Raw genomic sequence first — 19,738 nt, 5'->3', positions numbered from 1 at the left:
TCTCTGCTCCAACACTCATGGGATGGAGGCGAGGATGTCTGACAACAAAGTAATATTAGTCGTGTAGCCAGTTGGGTGAAAAAGGCCTCTTTTCATTTTAGGCAGCATTTAGGACACATTTGACTTAAGAGTTTTGTATTAATTTCAAATTTTATATAAATACTGCAAAACTTCCCCAGAACTCTTTCAGAGACAGACTACGTTTAACAGTAGTCAGAAAATACTCAGATATTATTATTAGTCCTGGAAATAGCAGGTCTTAAAACTGCATAGTGAATATTAATTCTTAATTATGGCGATCTACTTATCAAACCATTTTCATAAATACCGACCATGTTGGATTGATTGAATAAGCATTTTGTTTTTTAACAATTATTTTGGACATGATGGTTTCATCCCGTGTATTCAGTAGTCCTGTGTGTGGACATGTTAAACAGGCAGCCTGTCAACTGTACTTGAATACAGCTGGAGCCTTTAAGCTCTTTGCACAAGCGTTTCCTCCATCCGCCCATCAGTTGACACCTAAGTTGCTGAACAACAGTGTGATGGAAACAGCGTTGAGTAATGCATCCAAAAATAAGTCCGTCTCCTACAGTACATGTTCATGTGAACCAGGTTTATTTAAGCTTCAGTATTCTCTGTGTAATGCAAATGAACAAAAACAGGTTTGCTGCCATTACATATGTTGTTTTTTTTGTTTTTTTTTAAGAAATGTGAAATATAAGACGTAAATACATCAAATCAATAAACGCGTGAAAGCATTTCTCACAGATGAGTGAATAAGAGGCATTTAAGCCAAAGCACACAAACAATTTGCATTTCTAAATTTCAGTTCCACTTCCCCAGCTGGCTGGAGTGAAAGTGTTACATGAAGGGAGTATTTTCCGATTGGTGTATTTACCGCCTAAATGTCCTCAGATTACACACTTCCCTTTAACAGATGTCACATTCAAATGATAACAAAAGGAGGCGAGCAAGTACACGAGAGGACAAAGAACACCACATATAGTGTTCTTTGTCTTTTCAACCAACAGTTTGCTTTACAACCGACAGGGAAGTGATGTTTGAGTTATAAAAAAAAAAATTAAAAAAAAATGGTGATTTGTTCCTCTGAAATGATTGGACATAAGTGCAAAAAGAGATTTTCATTTTCCAGACAGCTTGTTAAAAGAAATTTTTGACCTCAGCCAACTTCGATCCAGACTGATACGATTATCACACAAAATAATAAATCACACACACACACACACGCACACACACAAATTTAGCCATTTTGCATTACAGATCTTTAGCAAATAGTGTAGATTGGTTCGCCAAAATACAGCAATGAAATGCAACTTTAGCAGCCTTGAACACGCTTAAATGAGAAAAACCCAAAACTGATAAGATTGCATCTGTCTACTTTGGTATCCCTGTGCACCAAGATTAACACACACACCCCCCCCCCCCACACACACACACACACAGACAGACAAATAAAATCACTTAATTTCTGTCACACTCGCCCATAATAAGTCAGACAGTCACAGCCAGTCTGGTCCCTGGCTCATGCTAATTTCATGCCACAGTGGACACGGGGCTCGAAGAGGAAAATTAAAATCAAAAAGGAGGCAAATAGAAAATCCAGACGGAGCAGAGGACACATCAATACTCCAGCGGTACCTTCTCCTCATCTCTTCTACACCCGCACTGCGTGACGCAGCAGAATCAGGTCAACCAGACATGAAATTGGGATTCCACTGTCGCGGCAGATCATGGCAGGAGTCTGTATCATTGCAAGCTGAGGAAAAAAGGGAACAAACCACTTGAAGCGCTGACACACGGGTCTACCGATCCCTCACCATTCCTTCAACAGGAGCGGCTCAACAGGACCGTAAAAGGCTAGTTAACTAAGGATCGACTTCACAAGAGCTTTACACTCCGTCCTTCTGCGGACCATCACAGGCCGTCAATTCTTGTAGACGGGTTCTTCTGAGGATTAAGAGGAAAGAAAAAATGAACAAAAAACAAACAAAGAAAAAAAAAAAAAAAAAGGAATGTCAAGTACAAGAAAGTCTCGGTGTCACAGACTATTGAACCCATGAGGGCATCGTGCCGACAGCAGCACGACAACTGAAGTAAACCAGAAGTGAAGAGATGAAAAGACCGACAGAAAGTCAACCGGGAGAAGAGAGCGTTGAGCGTCACAGGCTTTGGCAGCAGGGGAGTTTGCTGCCTCTCTGGCCGTCCGTGGTCGGGGGGAGACTTATGTCCACTACGTTGTTGCCCGGAGACTCGTCGTGCGCAGATCTGTCCGATATTTGCTTCTGAGACACGATGCGGTAGATTTCTGTGAGGGAAAACAGTGACCGCGAGTAAAAATATACGTTAGTGAGACATTTGTTTTCTTATACACAACAGAGTGAAGTGAGATGTGACGCAAAGATTGAAGAAGTTAGAAATATAAACATCCAAACTAAATATAGTCATAGCCAAAATCATGAAAGCCAAAATTAGAATGATGACAAAAACTAAATAGTTAAACTTAATGTTACATTACCAGGAGCTTCAAAGCATGTCATATTTAACAGTTTATCCGTTTTCCTACCTGTGAGAATGTTCTTAAAGGCTTCTTCTACATTAGTGGAGTCCAAGGCGGAGGTTTCAATAAATGAGATAGCGTTCTTTTCTGAGCGGGAAAAAGAGGAGACAAAGTATATTTTGCACATTAAAGCAATTTAAATGTTTAATAATGGATATCTTTAAAAGGCAGTTTTCTCTAAATTAGTTTTCTCTCAGACTTCCATCGAAGAGAATTCCTCATTTAAATGTCGTAATCAACTGGGGAAGCTTCATGAGATCTATTAATACATTTTACCCGTCTGTAGCGTCTGCCCTCGAACTGAAGATTTGTTAAAAAGAAACACTGAGCTCTACTTTAATTACATGACCATTTCAAAATGCAAATCTATTTCCCTAAAGGCAAAAACGTAATTACCTGCGAAGGCTCGAGCCTCGTCGGTGGGCACGGCCCTGAGGTGGCGGAGGTCGCTCTTGTTCCCGACCTGCATGATGACGATGTTGTTGTCGGCGTGGTCCCTCAGCTCCTTCAGCCAGCGCTCGATGTTCTCGTACGTCAGGTGCTTGGCGATGTCGTAAACCAGGAGAGCTCCAACTGCCCCCCGGTAATACCTGGTGAGAGAACAACACCAGGTGAATACAGTCACTGTACCGTCTTTATTCCAGGGGAGGAGCTGCATCAATATACACCGAGAGAAAAGAACTCACGCTGAGGTGATGGCTCTGTAGCGTTCTTGTCCCGCCGTGTCCCAAATTTGAGCCTTTATCGTCTTGCCGTCCACCTGGATGCTTCGGGTGGCGAACTCCACCCCGATGGTGCTCTTGCTCTCCAGGTTGAACTCATTTCTTGTGAACCGGGACAGCAGGTTACTCTTCCCCACTCCAGAGTCTCCGATTAGTACGACTGCAAACAAAAACAAAAAAAAGGCACAAAGACATTGGAACAGCAGCCCTGCAGTAATTTGAAAAACTGTCAAAAATATTATGCAAGGAGTGGTTTTCACCGTTGATAAATAGCAATTGTGCTTATTTTAAAAAGGAGATGTTATAATTCTAAGGAGATGTTATTAAACACCATTAGTTATATAAAAGTAGACATTACTATTTGTATTAATCCAGTAATTGTGTTTATTTATATTTTTATTTTCTACTACGTTTTCTATAGTAGTTTATTCTTTTTTTGTGAATATAAATATACTAAAAAAAAGGTCAACATCACTGCAATTTGTGATTATTTGTGTTGACTTTTCTCTTCAACAAATATGTGGCCTAAATATTTATCAATTAGCTGTGTTACGTAATCGTTAATGTAGTTACTCCCTAACTGCAGAAGTAACGTTATATTTACCGCTGGTTAGGAATCACTGAAGTAAAGGACGACTAATAATGTGATAAAGAGCAGCAGTTATGCTCGTTGTTTGACGATGTCAGCAAGTAAGCTAGCTGGCTGTTAAGTAGTTAGTCTTTAGCTTTAACGTTAGATGACTCGTAACGTGAAGCAATATGAATATATAAATGTTATTCCGTCTTGGACGACAGAAGGCGGCTGTAGAATAGCCTGTCGTTATATTTAAACTTCCGTCATCGTGACTTCGTAAAAAAAACCGTCTCGAGTGATGAGGTTCTAACGAGGCCGAGTAGCTACACTGTTAGCAGGCTAGCTAGCTTACTTAGCTAGCTTACTTAGCTAACCACTTATTTGCCTAAACGTTAGCCTGCTTGCTCAGCAGCGTCAACTGACATCCGAGTTGAACGCCTACAACTACGAACAGACGTGTCACGACCAACGTGTGTCAGCACTACACACTGATATGTCACCTTAAAATATTGATTACAGGTTTTGCTCATGTTATCGACTGTCACTATGCTACTAGCAGAGCTAACTTTAGCATTTTGACGCTGGCTTAATAGTTGACTTCCTCAGTTCGTGCTGCTGTCATCGAACTTCCACGAAGAGGACTTACACGCTGTCGATCATCGACATTTGAAGAAGAATTTACCTTTGAACAAATAGTCGTATTCGTCATCTCGGGTTCCCATTTTTAGAAGAGTAGTTTTTGTACTTTTTGAAGTACTTTTCCCCACAAACAACAACAACAGTCCAGCCTACCGGCAGCTAGTAGGTAGGCACCGCCCTCAAATGAAGAGGCCGAGCACGTGAGTTTAGGAGACCTGGTTGTCGACCAATCGGAGACGTTATCACATTGATTGACACGTAGATTAACCAATCACCTGCTGTCTTTGACAACGCAGACCAATCGTCACGCAGAGTCGTATAAAGGCAGAATCGCGTCAACGGAAGTTCAACTGCTGGAACAAAAGGATCCCTTTGGTAAATCATTCAGTGCCTCAGCAACACTGACAGGCCCATTGGAGTACAGCTACAGAAGTAGTACTAGAGACCGACCACATGCTGACCTGCCAGAAGTATAGGAGCAAAGAAGGACATTTAGATAGTATTCCTGGAAATTTGGGGAAGCATATAGATACTTGAAGGCGAGTTTTCATTTTGCATATGCGTTTGTGTTGCTTTGCTGTTTTTTTTTAAATGCTGATTCTGCTATTTTTAGCCACGCTAACATCATGGCTCTGAGTCTTTCACTTGGTACAGCCTTTAAAATCTGCATAACTTTTTTTGTACAGACATGAATCCTCATCATTGAGTCAAAATTTGAATTTGTCCAATATTTTTGGTTTATGACCAATTACTCAGGCGGCAACCTCTGGTTCTGAAAAGTGAAGTCAACGCGGAAGTGCCTTAAACTTGCATTCTTTCTAAAAGCCAGCAGGGGGCGACTCCTTTAGTTGCAAAAAATAAGATTGTATAGAAGTCTATGAGAAAATGACCCTACTTCTCACTTGATTTATTACCTCAGTTGTTATTACCTTTAACCGTCTCAAAGTGTGTTTTCAGTTCACAAAAGTTAATCGTAACATTTTTTGTTACCTATTTTTTCAGCGTTCGGTTGTACCAAGAGGACGACGGCCTAAATGACGAACTCGAGGTAAACGTCAGCACGCTAACAAGATAAAAGGAGACTTATCATCAGCATGTACACACAATTGTATTAAAGTTAGCATTTAGCTCAAAGATACAAACCCATGCCCAAGTGCAGCCTCATAGAGCCGCTAGCATGGCTGTACTCTTCTTCAGACTAAAGTTGGTCCATCGGAGGGAACGGAGATGACGTGACTCTCATTAAACGGCTCTGAACACGTCGAGACAAACGTCCTCCCAACTTCCACGCCCTGTGTCCTCCTGCAGAATTGAGCAACATCTCAGTCTTTAGCAACATCATATTTTTGAGCATGCCCCACCAACTGTTTCACAATGTTTATTAAAGGCAGAGATCACCAGAATGAGTCACAACACGATCACATTATCCAGTCAGAAGACTGTTGGACCCTTGAGCTCTTCTGCTCATCACTTAGACATTTAATTCACCTTTAACATAATTCTACTTACTGTTTTCCAACTGTTTACACCTCTGTATGAACATATTCATGCTAATCGTTGTACATATACATATATATATACATATATATATATATATATATATATATACATATATATACACCATTCCTGTTTACATTCAATTTATGTTTGCATTTATTTATGTTATCTTTTATCCTTTATTTTGACTTGCATGATCTTTTAAAACAAATAATATATATATATATATATATATTTAATTAGCATTGTTGGATGGAGCCTGAGACTTAAGATTGTTATTGCCAACGACTGATTCTGTCATTTTTGTGAATATGAAAAATAAGGAACAATTTTAGAAAAAAAAGTTATATGATTTTGAAAAATCTGATCATCTACATCCAACTCAACGATTTATAAAGCCTTGTATGTGACAATAAAGAATAAGATGTGCTTTACTATCTTGTACTGTACTAACTGGCCCTAACTGTACAGTCATCCTACTGTTATTAAAGCAGGCTAGTGACTAAGTAATACGTTATATAGTTGTAGGGAAGCCACTAGTTCCTGGTCACTTTTACATGAGTGGAGTCGTCCAACCTCGACTATTGATGAAGCGATTGTTGTTCAGAATTCCTTAAATAAAAGCTGGAGTTGGGATCCCCCCCTCTGGTCTGCTGGTTGTCTGATCTGTGGACGAGTTAACCCTCCACCTCTACTGGTAGGAATGGACACTTGATGGTCTTGATGGTCACTTTATCCTAAAGGGTTCAGAATGGCTTCAGTCCACTGAGAAGGCGATTGGCTGAAACCCGCCATCCCTCCAATCACATTATACATTTACGTCTTCACATCTCTCATATCACATCTTTGAGAATTTTGTCTCTGTATTACATATTATTTTTACACTTTGCACATTCCTCTACAGCTACACATTTGTTATAGTGTTTTTTTTTCTCACATTTTGATTGCAATTTTCCTGCATTCTATATTTATTAGTTTCTTGATTTAAAAAAAAAAAAAAATACTTTCTTCCATCTTTAATTTCATTACATTTATATGATATTTACGTTATGCACCAATACAACAAAGCAAATTCCTTATATGTGAAAATCTACTTGGCGAGAAACCAGATTCTTATTCTGATCCCACACAAAACTATATATATATATATATATATATATATATATATATATATATATATATATATATATATATATATATATATATATATATATATTTTTTTTTTTTTTTGACACATAGGTGGGTTGTTTCTTCAGTTACAGCAAAGTGTGTCACACACTTTGCTGTAACTGAAGAAACAACCCACCTAGAATGTGTCAAATATGCCGGAGAAAGTTAAAAGCACATACAGCAGTGACCATGTGATGGTAAAACACTGTATATTAGGTGTCATTGTTTGGTATTGATCTTATATTTTCTATTATTTAATTCTGCTTTATTACATATAAATCTAGCCATATGAACGACATACTTGATGTGTAAACCTGTTATGCTATTTGATCCCTAAAATACAGTCAAACTGAAGGCTTTTGTTCGTACATAGACTCTTCTGGACCTTATGACTTGTGAACTCAGGACAACTGAAATCCGTCGGCGCTGCTCGATTTCAACAAGGAATCAATAAAAATATATGATCGGACATTATCTCCATGAACAACAATTCATAGAACTGCTTTATTTTGTATTCATTCTGATTGAGTCCAAACACACACACACATACAGCCATCTATTTATCCTCAGGTATAAATAGATGAATATACACAGATATACATAAATACACATTTCTGATATGCATATTCATTTTTTTTAAATTTTTTTTTTAAATCATGCTATGTCTCTGTAAAGGACTCTCCTTATCGGATGAGGGCACACAGCGATTTGAAAACACGTACACAACACAGCTGGAAGAAACCTTATTGATTTGCAGGTACAGTAAAACCCACGGCTCTCTCAATGCTGGATACGTTACTAAGAAACAGCTGTGGTGTGCAGACCATAAACAAACAGCAGCTGCATCCCAATAAACACACACCGGAGAACGCGGTACGGTAAATCACGGCGGTCGCAATCATTTTCTTGCCCAGCAGCAAAAATAAAACCAAATAAAAATAATATTCTCCGATTCAAATGGAAAATATATTTGTATATCTTTATATATGTATTTATACTTTTATGTACACATTCTCAGGAGCACAACTATGAGAAAGAAAAAAATAAATACAACAGCACGAGTGAAAAAAAAAAAAAAAAAAAAAAATATATATATATATATATATATATCGGCCTACATGTAAAATGTCTCAATAAGGCAATAAAATGAACATAAAAGCTAGACTGTACAAAATATTGCTGCTATGGTCTCCATCTGATGAACAACAGCAAAGTGATTACAAACTGGCCACTGCACGTCATGGGAACAATCTGATCTCTATTTATTTATGTTATTTTTTTTAACAATGTGTCCTCCCGTACACACGAACACGCACAGAAACGCACCAACAGTTTCTGAAGTTTAATTATAAAACCAGTTTGTTTTGAACTTAAGTCTGACTCGAGAGAGTCCTTAAAAGGTGTCCGCCACAGAGAGACTACAGTAAACACTAACCCTACAATGACTGTGATTGACTGCACCAACACACACACACACACACACACACACACACGCACGCACACACGCACACACGCACACACTTGATAATCCTAAAAATAAACGCTGCCTAAAACATCAGCCCCGTGTGAGCAGAACATAAAAACGCGATGCATGTTTTATTTGGCCTCTATCACTATAGTTCATCTTCAGGTCCTCTTAATTAAGATTAAGTGCAAACAACATTCAACCCCATTTACCAAACTTGCCGCGTCACACCGAGTTCAGCACCGCAACGACGCACTGTGTGTGTGTGTGTGTGTGTGTGTGTGGGGGGGGGGTACGACGTCGACCGCAAATACTACGACGGATGCTCTACATCTACAAACGTTTGAAATGTCCGGTCAGTGGCTTTCGTTATTGTGAGGAGGCGAGAGGAGCGACCGGCTGTAGCGGCTGTCACCGATATGCCGATTTGTGTCCCACAGGAACAAATTAAATATGATTCTCTGTCGTTACAAATGAGTTGTGCGCATCTGTCCGGCAAACGTCTGCTTGCCTTAGTGTTGCAAAGTGAAGCCTTCTGTTGGGAAGACAAGAGGCGTTTCCTCGCAGGAGGTGCAGAGGAACAAGGAGTAACACGAGAAGCTAAAACAAGAATGAAACAAAGAAAAAGAAAAAGCTGCAGGGATTGAGTTATAGAAAACCCCCCAAAAATTCTTTGGATGCAAATAGAACAAAAAAAAAAAGAAACATTTAAGCATGAAAGAGTGAAAAAGTAGCAGAAAACGGCTGAGATTAGAATAAAATACAGACGAATAAATAAAAGCGCACAGTAGTAAAAGAAGAAAAGCTCAGATGTAAAAAAAAATTGCAAAATTTTGTATATAAATAATAATGCTGTGAATGAAAGGAAATGCGGTGTTTTAATTCTATCTCTAGAAACTAAACTGTATATATTCACTGCCGGGAATGTGAGTCGACGTTCTGTTGCGATTGGCCCAAACGACGGTCACAAATGTAACTCCGGTTCTACGAAACACCAGCAGAGCCCTGCAGCGCCGACGCTCACTCTTCACTCAGCACACTGACGTCCGTCGACACGGGGCGGCGCTCGTGGAGACATATTTGGGATGTTGACCCAAAAGATAAGCAGATGTCGTTGAAGGTGATCATTGAAAGCTTGATGCCAGATGAGGGTAAAGCAATGAACTGTCATCAAACTGGAGTCTTAAATTGCTCTTTTGGAGATTTCTAAACTTCATTATCTGATGTGTTTTATGATTGTTGTGTTCCTTCTGTTTCTTGTCTCTCGTCTTGATCTCAATGAGACTTCCTGATTAGATACATAAACATGAATAAATTAGCTAAAGTTCACTCACAATGACTTTAAATGCTTCTCGTTTATTCTCTCTCTCTCTCTCTCTCTCTCTCTCTCTCTCTCTCTCTCTCAGCTGACAGTGGGCGGTCACTCTTTCGGTTAACCAACCAGATCTTCCCAGGATCTCAGGGAGCCAATCGCATCACTGCTGTCAACACTTCCAAAAGCGTTCTCCTGTCTGCGTTCTCCTGTCTGCTGCTGCTGCTTATATCACTTCAAATCAATGCGACCCCTCCGGTTCTCATCGCATCCGGGGGTTCCTTCCGACATCACCTTTCCCTTCTCATCTCCTCTCCACCACCACCACCACCACCACCAAACTACAGGCCTCGTCTCCACTAATCGCCAAACACCAAACTCTTAGATGAAGTCTCCTCGGTGCCTGCAGCCTTCAGTGTGCTGCTCTGCAGAGTGAGCGGGCTGGACTGCAGAGCCCGCTAACAGAGCGCAGTGCTTGTGTGAACTACAATGTGGTGAACAGTGCCTTTAAAAAAAAAAAAAAGTATTCAGCCCCACTTGGAAGTCCTCATGTTCTAACGTCTTATAACATTGAATCAAAGGGGGTTTAGTGTGGCCATGGAAACACCTTTTCACAGGCAAGTCTTTCCTTTAAGTCAAACACATAAGACTACAGCCGTATACGCACTACCGTATGTCACACATACACATTATTATTATTATTATTAATAAATTGATATAATTTTTTTTTTCTTTTGTCAAGGGTGAAAGGCAGGGATGGTTGGAAATCAGTGACGTTCATCACTGTCAGGATTTTTTTTTTTCTTCTTTTCTCTCTCTCTCTCTCTCTTTCTCTCTCTCTCTCTCCCCCTCTCTGTTAAGCCCCCCCCCCCCCCCTCTCAGTGTTCAGTTCCTGTGTGTTTAAAGTCCTGGTTCAGACAGAGATCCCGCTGCTACCGCTGAGGTCCGGACGTCAGACCGATGAGTCCTCTCCACTGACACGTTCACTCCTCTCTGCCAGAGATCGGGGGTTTACTGTTGGAAGACAAGACAGAGCGAGTGTATTAGGCAGCAGCGCACACACACCTTTCATTTACCCTCACGGTGTAAAAATGAGCATCTTCTCTCTCGCGTCGCTCGCTAACGATGAGCCGAAACACAGCAGCAGCCGCTGAGCCAGTGAAAACCGGTGATAGTGAGCATGTTTTCATGTATTACGCAATCGGACAACAAAGTGTGAAGTGTCCGGTTTACGCCGCTCTGATGGGTGCCGTTTTATCCGAGTGAGCATGAACGCCACATCGGACAAGCTTTGCTGTGGTTTTAGTGGAATATCTTGGCTCGACTGTTGAGAAAAGACATTTAAATGAGCCAATATGAAATATTTCAATGAATCTGCATCACCTACATAATTTTGAAATCAAACACCGGCCTCTTGTGTATTCGAGCTCACTTCTCCTGCTGCCATGTAACGGATCATTTGTAACGGATGCTTTTTCAAAAAAAAAAAAAAGTGTCTGCAGAATAGAATTATTTTAAACTGGAAGATGAAAGAACGCATTCCCTTCATCACGGAACAGGGATTAAGTCAAGCACATTTTTATGTTAACATCATTTAAATCACATCTGAATACTTTTCTACCAGACTGAATTGGTTGATAAATAACTTGATCGGGAATGTCGGCACCAAAACATGCCCCCTGGTGTTGGGATGTGTCTGAGAAGATGAGAAATAAAATGAGCCGGGGGGGGGGGGGGGATTCAATGGTTGATGACAGCTTATCAAACGCAAATGCTGCTCCACTGAACACAGCCGACAAGCAGCATAACAACCTCGAAAGGGAAACCAGTCAGAGGGCGATTTGTCCACAGATTTACCCAAGAGGCGGATAGATATCTCCATATATCTGGGGTTTCACATATAAGTCTTAACACTGACAATGAACTCCTTCAGTAAACTAAAGTGCTCATAATTAATATATTATTGCATGGAAACAATCACAACAAAATTGCCTAAAATGACTCGCGAAGCAAACGGCGAGCAGCTTGTTGTTGGAGGGACAACACAGGACGGCTGGTCGTGGACCGAATGGTCGCGCAAAACCAGCGAGCGACCATTTCCACCCACTCGTCAATGAGGAATGAATGCTGTGATGCAGAGGTGGGATTCTGGATGCAGTGCCAGCCTTTTTACTCTCTGGAGTTAACCTTTTTTTGAACCTGAGAAGCTTTTTTTTTTTTTTTTTCCTCTCCACATTTACTGCAGAAGCTTCTCAGCCTGGTAAAGTAAGAACTGATCCTTTCCCTCCTCCTGAAGACCGAACACGACTGATTTCATTCCTCGTCTGAGGGGATTTTTATTTATTTTATTTATTTTTTTTTTACATTTTAGTCCGATGCTTCTCACTTACTGTCTCTCTCTCCCAATCCCCATCTGGCAGGGCCTTAGACTCTGAGCCATAGTGTAGCGGAGAGTACACCCAGGTCCTGTCGTCTTGAGGCTGTTTTTACACCCCCACCACAGCAGAGGGGGCCAGAGGGACAGAGGAGAGGCCAGAGGCACAGAGACAAGCAGCAGGCAGGAGACAGACAAGGGGGGAGATCACAGGAGAAGAAAAGACAAGACAGGAAATGAAAATTAGGGATGCATATAGGAGGAAATGTTGCTGAGAGAGACATCGGAAAGTGTGAATTTTGACATCAAGTTGGTGTAAAAATGTTAAGACAGTGTAAAAGGATGTGTTTAATCCTTTTTAGCAGAGTTGGAACACAGAGATGAAAAAATTTGGGAAAATAACAGGTTGCAGCGGTAACAAAGAAAGTGCTGTTTAAAGCTCTATGTTTTTTTTTTGTTTTTTTTAGACTAAATCCTGGGAAGCAAAGCGAAGGTGTGCAGAGCGAGGGATGAGTCGCTGCATCGGCCAAAAAACGGGGGAGAGGATGAGGAGCGAGGAGGGAGGTGGGAATGGGAGGAGAGCCAGGATGCCGGGACACAGAGAGCATCCTCAGTCAAAGCACAACACGACGACAGGATGGGCTGGTTTTGTTTCCTTTTGTTTTGTTCTCCTTTCCAACAAGCAAGAGGCTCTTTGCATAATGTACAGATACAAAAAAAAAGAAGAAAAGCTTCTGTAGGTTTCTTTGCTACCACGGAAGTGTACCGGCCCTTTAAGAGAGGGAAGCAGCTGCAACACGGTACGTTGGCGTGGGTTGATGTCTCACACACACACACACACACACACACACACACACACACACACACACACACACACACACACACACACACACACGTTGGAGCTAACAGGCTATCCATACGGGGGATGAGGGAGGCTGTCAGTGAGGAAACAAATGGAGATTCAAGAGAAGATGAATTACAGAAAGGCAGACTGTCACATCAGATGCTTTTTGTTTACCTGCCTCCCACACGTCATTGTCTTCACTATGTGGAGAGCAGATATTGGGGTTTTTTTTAGTGTCAACACAATAACAAAGACACCTGCAATGAATGCAGAAACGTTCACGTGTTTCATCAAACCAACAGCATTGTACTCGGGACTATTCTAGTCTAACGCCAGGACAGAGACGAGCGCCTTCTAACTCACTTACGGGCCGACTGGACTGGCATTTCCTCCTCGGTCGGAAAGGAGAGACCACCCAGGTCCTCCCATCAGGAAACTGACAACAGGAGGAGGAGGAGGAGGAGGAGGAGGTGTGTATGGCACAGAGATGAAAGAGAAAAAAAAAGTAAGGCGGAGAGAGAAAGGTGGGAACAGAAACACGCTGAGGTGAAAATGGAAAAGATCGTTGTGGATGTGTGTGTGTAAACCCAGCAGACACACACACACACACACACACACACACACACACACACACACACACACACACACACACACTGAGTCAGAGGTGACAGATAGAGAAACAAGTCTGGCAGACACGCGACACGCGAGTATCTCACCGCTTATCGTCATGACTCGCGAGAACAATCGCAGGACTGAGAAAAAGAAAAAGAAAAGAGAGAGAAAGAAAGAGCGAGACGTGGGGACGAAAGATATGAGGACTATAGACGGAGCATGTGGGAAGGTGAGAATGATTTCTGAGTAGGGAGGAGGGGGTAAAACATGTGCGAACGGAGCAGAGGAGGAAGGAGGTGAAGGGAGTGAAGACGAGGGAGAGCAGAGAAAAAGAAGAAGAACAATCAGATGTGGAGGACAGAGGTGAAGGAGAGCGGAGAAAGTCAACGCGGAGACCGTTGATGGCGGCTGAATTATTTAGTCACGAGCCAAATTCGGGGATACCTGTGAAGTGACGACAACACACACACACACACACACACACACACACACACACACACACCCCTGTGTCCCTCTGTGTCTTCAGCAATCACTCCAATCTCACAGCTAAATGACCTTTAACCCGAGGAGGAGCTACATGATCACATCTCTTACAAGAGAATTCAAACTTATTCTCTTCCTTCTACACAAACGTACAAAAAAAATTCAGAATATTTTTCTTCATAAGAGCAGCTGTAACATACTAATCCCCCCCCCTGGGGATCAATTAAGTATTCTGCTTCTGATTTAAAGCTTTAAAAAAAAAATATGATCCTTTCACATCAACTGGATGCTTCTGCAACTCGTCTGTAAACCAAACAGCAGCAAAAGATCATTTTGTTATGTATAAATAGATAAAAAGAATTCCAAGTTGCTGGACGTTACAAGAAGTGAAATAGGATTTATTTAGATTTTTCTCTCGCAAAAAACTCAAGCTAGCAAGCAACTGTGTGCTTGTAAAAGTCAGTTTGAGACATTAAATGCCGTCGTTCTCGCTCTTCATTTGTTTGCAGCAATGGCGCAATTCGTTTTTTGTTGTCTCTCTTGCAATCTTAACAGACTTAAATGCACCAGCAGCGATTATGTAAGCAGTGTGTGTGTGTGTGTGTGTGTGTGTGTGTGTGTGTGTGTGTGTGTGTGTTGCGAGGGGCTGATCCACAGCACACAGAAAGAGATACTGTTAGTCCGACTCCTGAAGGATATGAGAAGCGATTAAGAATGTCAATACAGGAGCGATGACACTTCATCCAGCAGGTGAGGTTGCAGAATCTGGATTCGTGTGGGATGTTTGGAGTGATGATGATGATGATGATGAAGATAGCAGAAACAGACAGGTAGCACACACAGAGGAAGAAGCTTTTTCTAAATCCCTCGTGTGACAATCTTCACAATTATCCCGATCGAGTGTTTTTTTATTATTTATTGTAATAAAACCTCCTCATCGCTCCGTCCAACTAACCCTGACAGGTTACATGTACCCCGTCAGTGAGCTACACACACGCTGTGTGAGGCTTTCATACTTCAGTTGGGGTCACATGACCGCCTGCTGACAGCTGATGGAACAACTTACTTTCACTTGTTCACTCACAGCCTGCAGCGCGTTTCTGTGTAGTGACACTTCAGCGCTACAGACCCCCTGCTGCTGCTGCTGCTGCTGCTGCTGGAGACAGAGTCCCGTCTTTTGAAGCATGAACTGAGCTTCAGCCGGAGCCGGTCAGATGAGAGGGCTGTTAAATAACTGAGGGAGCTCTTTGACTAACCTGGTGGCCATTAGGATTTCTCGTGCCACATAAAAGAGGGCGTTTGATTCAACGACAGGAGCCGGGGGGGGGGGGGGGGGGCGTTTCTATCCGCGACTGTGATCAGCGGCTCCGCTCTCCATCCTCCACCTGACGCTCATGCATTCATTCTCAGCTGGGCTTTAGGGAACACGTATTTCAGGCACCAAAAAACACATTCAACAAACCCATCGACTTGTAGACGAGGGAACCGGAAGTGCAAAACCTGCTGACTCATTTCCGTGTTTTAGGACTCGTTCCTGCACCGCTCTAGTGGACGGGAACGATGTTGACGTGCTGTTATCACTCTGGAAACACTCTGAAACAGGAACGCACACTGCAACACACTGTCTAACGAGATAGTTGCACATTTCTTGGGGGGGGGGGGGGGGGGGGGGGGGGGGGGGGGGGAATACGCTCATTTCTTGCTGTGAGTTTGACGAGAAGATCGATACGACTTTCACTCGTCTGTACGCTGACTATGAAGCTAGAGCCGGCAGACGGCTAGCTTAGCTTAGCATAAAGACTGGAAACGGGGAGAACCGGCTAGCATGGGTCCGTCCAAGAGTAAGAAAATCGGCCTACTAGAACCTCTAAGATTGTTTCAGCTGTACATAACAGACGACGGTGGTAAAGTGGTGTCAAACTTCTCAGCAAACGAGCCTATTTCCCCAAAATGTCGAACTATCCCTGAATAACTGAACGCACCACACCGCAAGCGACAAACCGCACCACACTCTCGTTCCCATACCGGCCGGAGTCGCTACTCCCTCTCTGCGGTCCTTCTGTCATCGCCTCTGTGGGAGATCATGTAGCTCAGTGCTTGACTTTGTGATCATAAATACATCGTTTATCACAAACATATATCTCGCGTCAGGCGATACACACATCGAAGCCGATTTGAGTATTAAAGATGATTTGATGGCGAAATAAAAAAAGTCAAACAGATGAGAAGTGATTGGAGCTAGTCCTGCTCTGAGTTGTGCTTACTTTGGTCTCAACAGGGATTTAAGAGACTCTAAAAGTATAAGTGTGTGTGTGTGTGTGTGTGTGTGTGTGGAGGGTTTAACTTACAAAGTAGATATCTGTGATTGGCACGTCGTCCTCATCATCGACTGAAGCCTGGCTGGTGCAGCCTGAGCCGGACACCTGGCTGGTCCTGTCCGCCTCCACCACCACCACCACCGTGGGACTGGACGGGGCTTCACCGGCTGCCCCGGAGCAAGAGGGAGCATCTGGGGCAGACGAGGTGGAGGAGGAGGAGGCTGCTGCTGCTTCAGGCGCTGACGAAGAGCCGGAGGGTGGTGCTGCAGCGGCAGCATCATCGGCAGCCTCTGCACCAGCTCCTTCCTGAACGTCACTGTGGGAAGGTAGAAATGAGACTGTTGTAGCAATTTTGCAACCAAAATAAGTCCGTTCATGCAGGTTTTTCAGTGGGAAAGAGGCTTTAAAGAGTCGAGTCTGACACTGTGGGTCCCCAATGATGCTTTGGGGGATGCAAAACAGGAGTTGTGATATTGTTATGCATTGAGTTACGCTGTTGGCTACCACCTGTTTTTATTGTTTACATTTTGGCAAATTAGCACCATCAAAATGAAGCCAAATTAGCTTTAACCACTTCCTGTTTGCGATTTTACCCACGGATGTACAGACAACTATCAGTGTGATCTTTTGGATTTTAAAGTACTATAATTGCCTCCGTGACCTGTTTCACAACCGCTGCTGCAACTTCTGTCTGTGTTGATAATTCAGCGGACCATTGACTACAATAACAACAATGCATCTGTTCATTTCCCTTCACACGGCATCTTTGCCTCAAGTCTCTCACACACACACACACACACACACACACACACACACACACACACACACACACACACACACACACACACACACACACACACACACACACACACACCAGTTGCCAACTTCGAGAGCCATTAATTGGGTCACTTGTCATAAGCCACTTTCCTGCAGCGGGGCAGAGGAGCAGGACCCGGGCTATTAGAGAAGAGCTCTGGCTAAAACTCAACAGATGTGTGTGTGTGTGTGTGTGTGTGTGTGTGTGTGTGTGTGTGAGGGTGTTTAGCTGCTTAAGCTCAAAGACTTGCCAGCTGGCTGTGTGCTGTCACGATCCTTTATTGTTCCTGGCAAGATCATCAACTGTTAGAAAGGATTCATTCTCTCAGCTCCTGTGTTTCAGCTAAGCTCCACCAGAGGAGAAGCCCAGCGGTTGGGCAACAGAGGCACAATAAAGCTGAGTTGGCGTCTTGAAAGGGAGAGCTGGCTGAATAAATGAGGGTAAGATGAGGGGGGGGGGGGGGGGTTGCACTACATTATTTCCCACCAGCTCTCATTTAATGTAGAAGTATCTTTACAAAACTGTAAATGTGCCGTATGTTGGCTCTAATTCTCTTTCTTTGTATTTCCCCTTGAACTCGTTTACGAGAACACTATCTCTGTCTTTCTCACCCTCCTCCAGTCTTTATCCACACATTACTCTTCCTGTCTCGTCTCGTCTTCGTGTCTTCCTCATCCAATCAGTCCTCCCGTTTCCCTTCCATTTCCTTTCCTCCGCTCCCACCTTTCTTCACTCACACATCCATCCATCCGGCCGGTAGTCCAGCTGCAGGTGAGTTAGAGGCAGCTCGGAGAGGAGTCAGCTGGTTGATTCAGACGCCTGTCTCAACAACCCCCCCCCTCCTCCTCCCCCTTCTCCTCCTCGCCAGCTCCTTCCAGACCCCCCCCCCAGGGCCATATGTCTAGCCACCGCCATCTCAGCCAGCAACAGACCCAATTATTCACTTGATCCTCGCTGACTTAACCCCGGCATAAATGTGAGCCCGGCTGCCATGTTCCCATCTGTTTGAGTGTGGTTTATTTAATGCGGCTTACACCAAGGACGCGGTCGAATAGTCTTTTCCGCTGAGGAAGGTTCCCCCGACTGAGTGAAATGAATTATTAAGTGGCAGCCATGTGCCAGCTAGTCGAAGAACTAACTGCGAAAAGGAAAGGTGCATCGATGCTTCTTTTATTATCTCCTCCAGCATAGGGTGCCCTGGATCATGAAAGTGAGGACGGGAGATAATGGCATCCCATAACTCCTCGCGGCAAACAACATTTAAAATCGCCCCAGCATTCGCAGTTTAATTGAAAACACCCTTCTTAGGAGGTTTGATTCTATTTTGGACGGGAATCCTTTATTAATATAATGGAGCAGAATCGTGTTTGACATTCATTGTAATGATGTTTTATTAAAGCACGAATTCAGTCGGATCCTCTTAGAGCTGCCGTTGTTTCCTAAGTGCTTATGAATTCTCCTTCACGTCTTCTCTCAACATCATTACGCTGTTAATCGAGGTCGAGGAAAAGCGGTTAGAAAAAGACATCTTTTTGGGATTATTCGAGTGTTTTGGTGTGCGATGTTCTGCTTTGACTCCCCTGCTGTTCTCTTCCTCACATGCAGTTTTAAACTTGTTTTTAAATTAAAGCCAAAATGCCAAAACCAGTGAACTTTAATTACAAACCAGGTTAGAGCATTCAACATGTCGCCCCAGCGTTAATGCAGCAGCCCCCGGCCTGCAGGCTTCCTGCCCCACTGCCCTATTTCTACCGACTGGTTCCCCCATGACCCACCCACCCCATAAAAACTAACACACACGCTGCTCGTACACACGGCCAACATTTTTACATGCATATGCGCACTTCCTCATAACCTAATAGAGTAGCTGCCGGCAGCATTTGTATCACCATAACAGGGAACCCCAGAGTCCAATAAACAAATGGCCCAAGCTGCTTTCAGTGTTTATATGTAGCATGCTAAGAACTTTGCGCGCGTGTGTGTGTGTGTGTGTGTGTGTGTGTGTGTGTGTGTGTGTGATAGAGAGAGTGAGACAGGTGAGATGTGCTTATCTAACAGCTGGCTGAGCCCAGGTGAGACACTGGCGACAGGTGATTTATAGCGCGGCATCAAACTGAGTCATATTGGTGATCGAGGTCACGAAGGACTCGTTACATCTCCACAGCTTATCCGTCCTGTATCGGGGGTCACAGGAATACTCAGAGCGTATGAAAGGGCGGGCTCTTGTCGTCATTGGTTACAGTGAAAAAGACACAGGCGTGTGTGTGTGTATGTGTGTGTGTGTCATGGTTATACTCATGGTCTACCTGGTGTATTTCATTATTTAACTT

At 43.1% G+C, this 19,738-nt stretch overlaps 2 protein-coding genes across 3 annotated transcripts in view; both read right to left on the bottom strand.

Annotated features, from left to right (window-relative positions):
- Positions 1–601: 601 nt before the first annotated feature.
- On the bottom strand, positions 602–4,694 carry rab11ba (RAB11B, member RAS oncogene family, a). The gene is made up of 5 exons (XM_068702406.1): positions 4,560–4,694; positions 3,268–3,463; positions 2,978–3,171; positions 2,588–2,668; positions 602–2,329 (listed from the first exon to the last, which is right to left on the bottom strand). Exons 1-5 carry the CDS (start codon positions 4,597–4,599, stop codon positions 2,184–2,186), a joined length of 657 nt encoding a protein of 218 aa, XP_068558507.1. The 5' UTR covers positions 4,600–4,694; the 3' UTR covers positions 602–2,183.
- Positions 4,695–7,647: 2,953 nt separating this feature from the next.
- pip5k1ca (phosphatidylinositol-4-phosphate 5-kinase, type I, gamma a) overlaps positions 7,648–19,738 on the bottom strand; it is a 49,742-nt gene continuing 37,651 nt past the window's right edge. Inside the window, exons 16-18 of one of the 2 annotated variants that reach the window (XM_068702427.1) lie at positions 16,622–16,907; positions 12,351–12,440; positions 7,648–10,974 (exon numbers count right to left, since the gene is read on the bottom strand). In XM_068702427.1, the coding sequence (XP_068558528.1) occupies positions 10,972–10,974; positions 12,351–12,440; positions 16,622–16,907 (379 nt within the window). In that variant the 3' untranslated portion in view covers positions 7,648–10,971. The remainder of the gene's footprint in view (positions 10,975–12,350; positions 12,441–16,621; positions 16,908–19,738) is intronic. The other variant, XM_068702428.1, reaches the window with a different exon arrangement.

The sequence above is a fragment of the Cebidichthys violaceus genome, unplaced genomic scaffold (assembly GCF_023349555.1).
Source record: "Cebidichthys violaceus isolate CVI_PGR_0920_01 unplaced genomic scaffold, fCebVio1.0.p SCAF_84, whole genome shotgun sequence".
Taxonomy (NCBI): Eukaryota; Metazoa; Chordata; class Actinopteri; order Perciformes; family Stichaeidae; genus Cebidichthys; species Cebidichthys violaceus.
The sequence above is the reverse complement of the archived record's forward strand: the minus strand, read 5'-3'. Positions and strand labels throughout refer to the sequence as shown.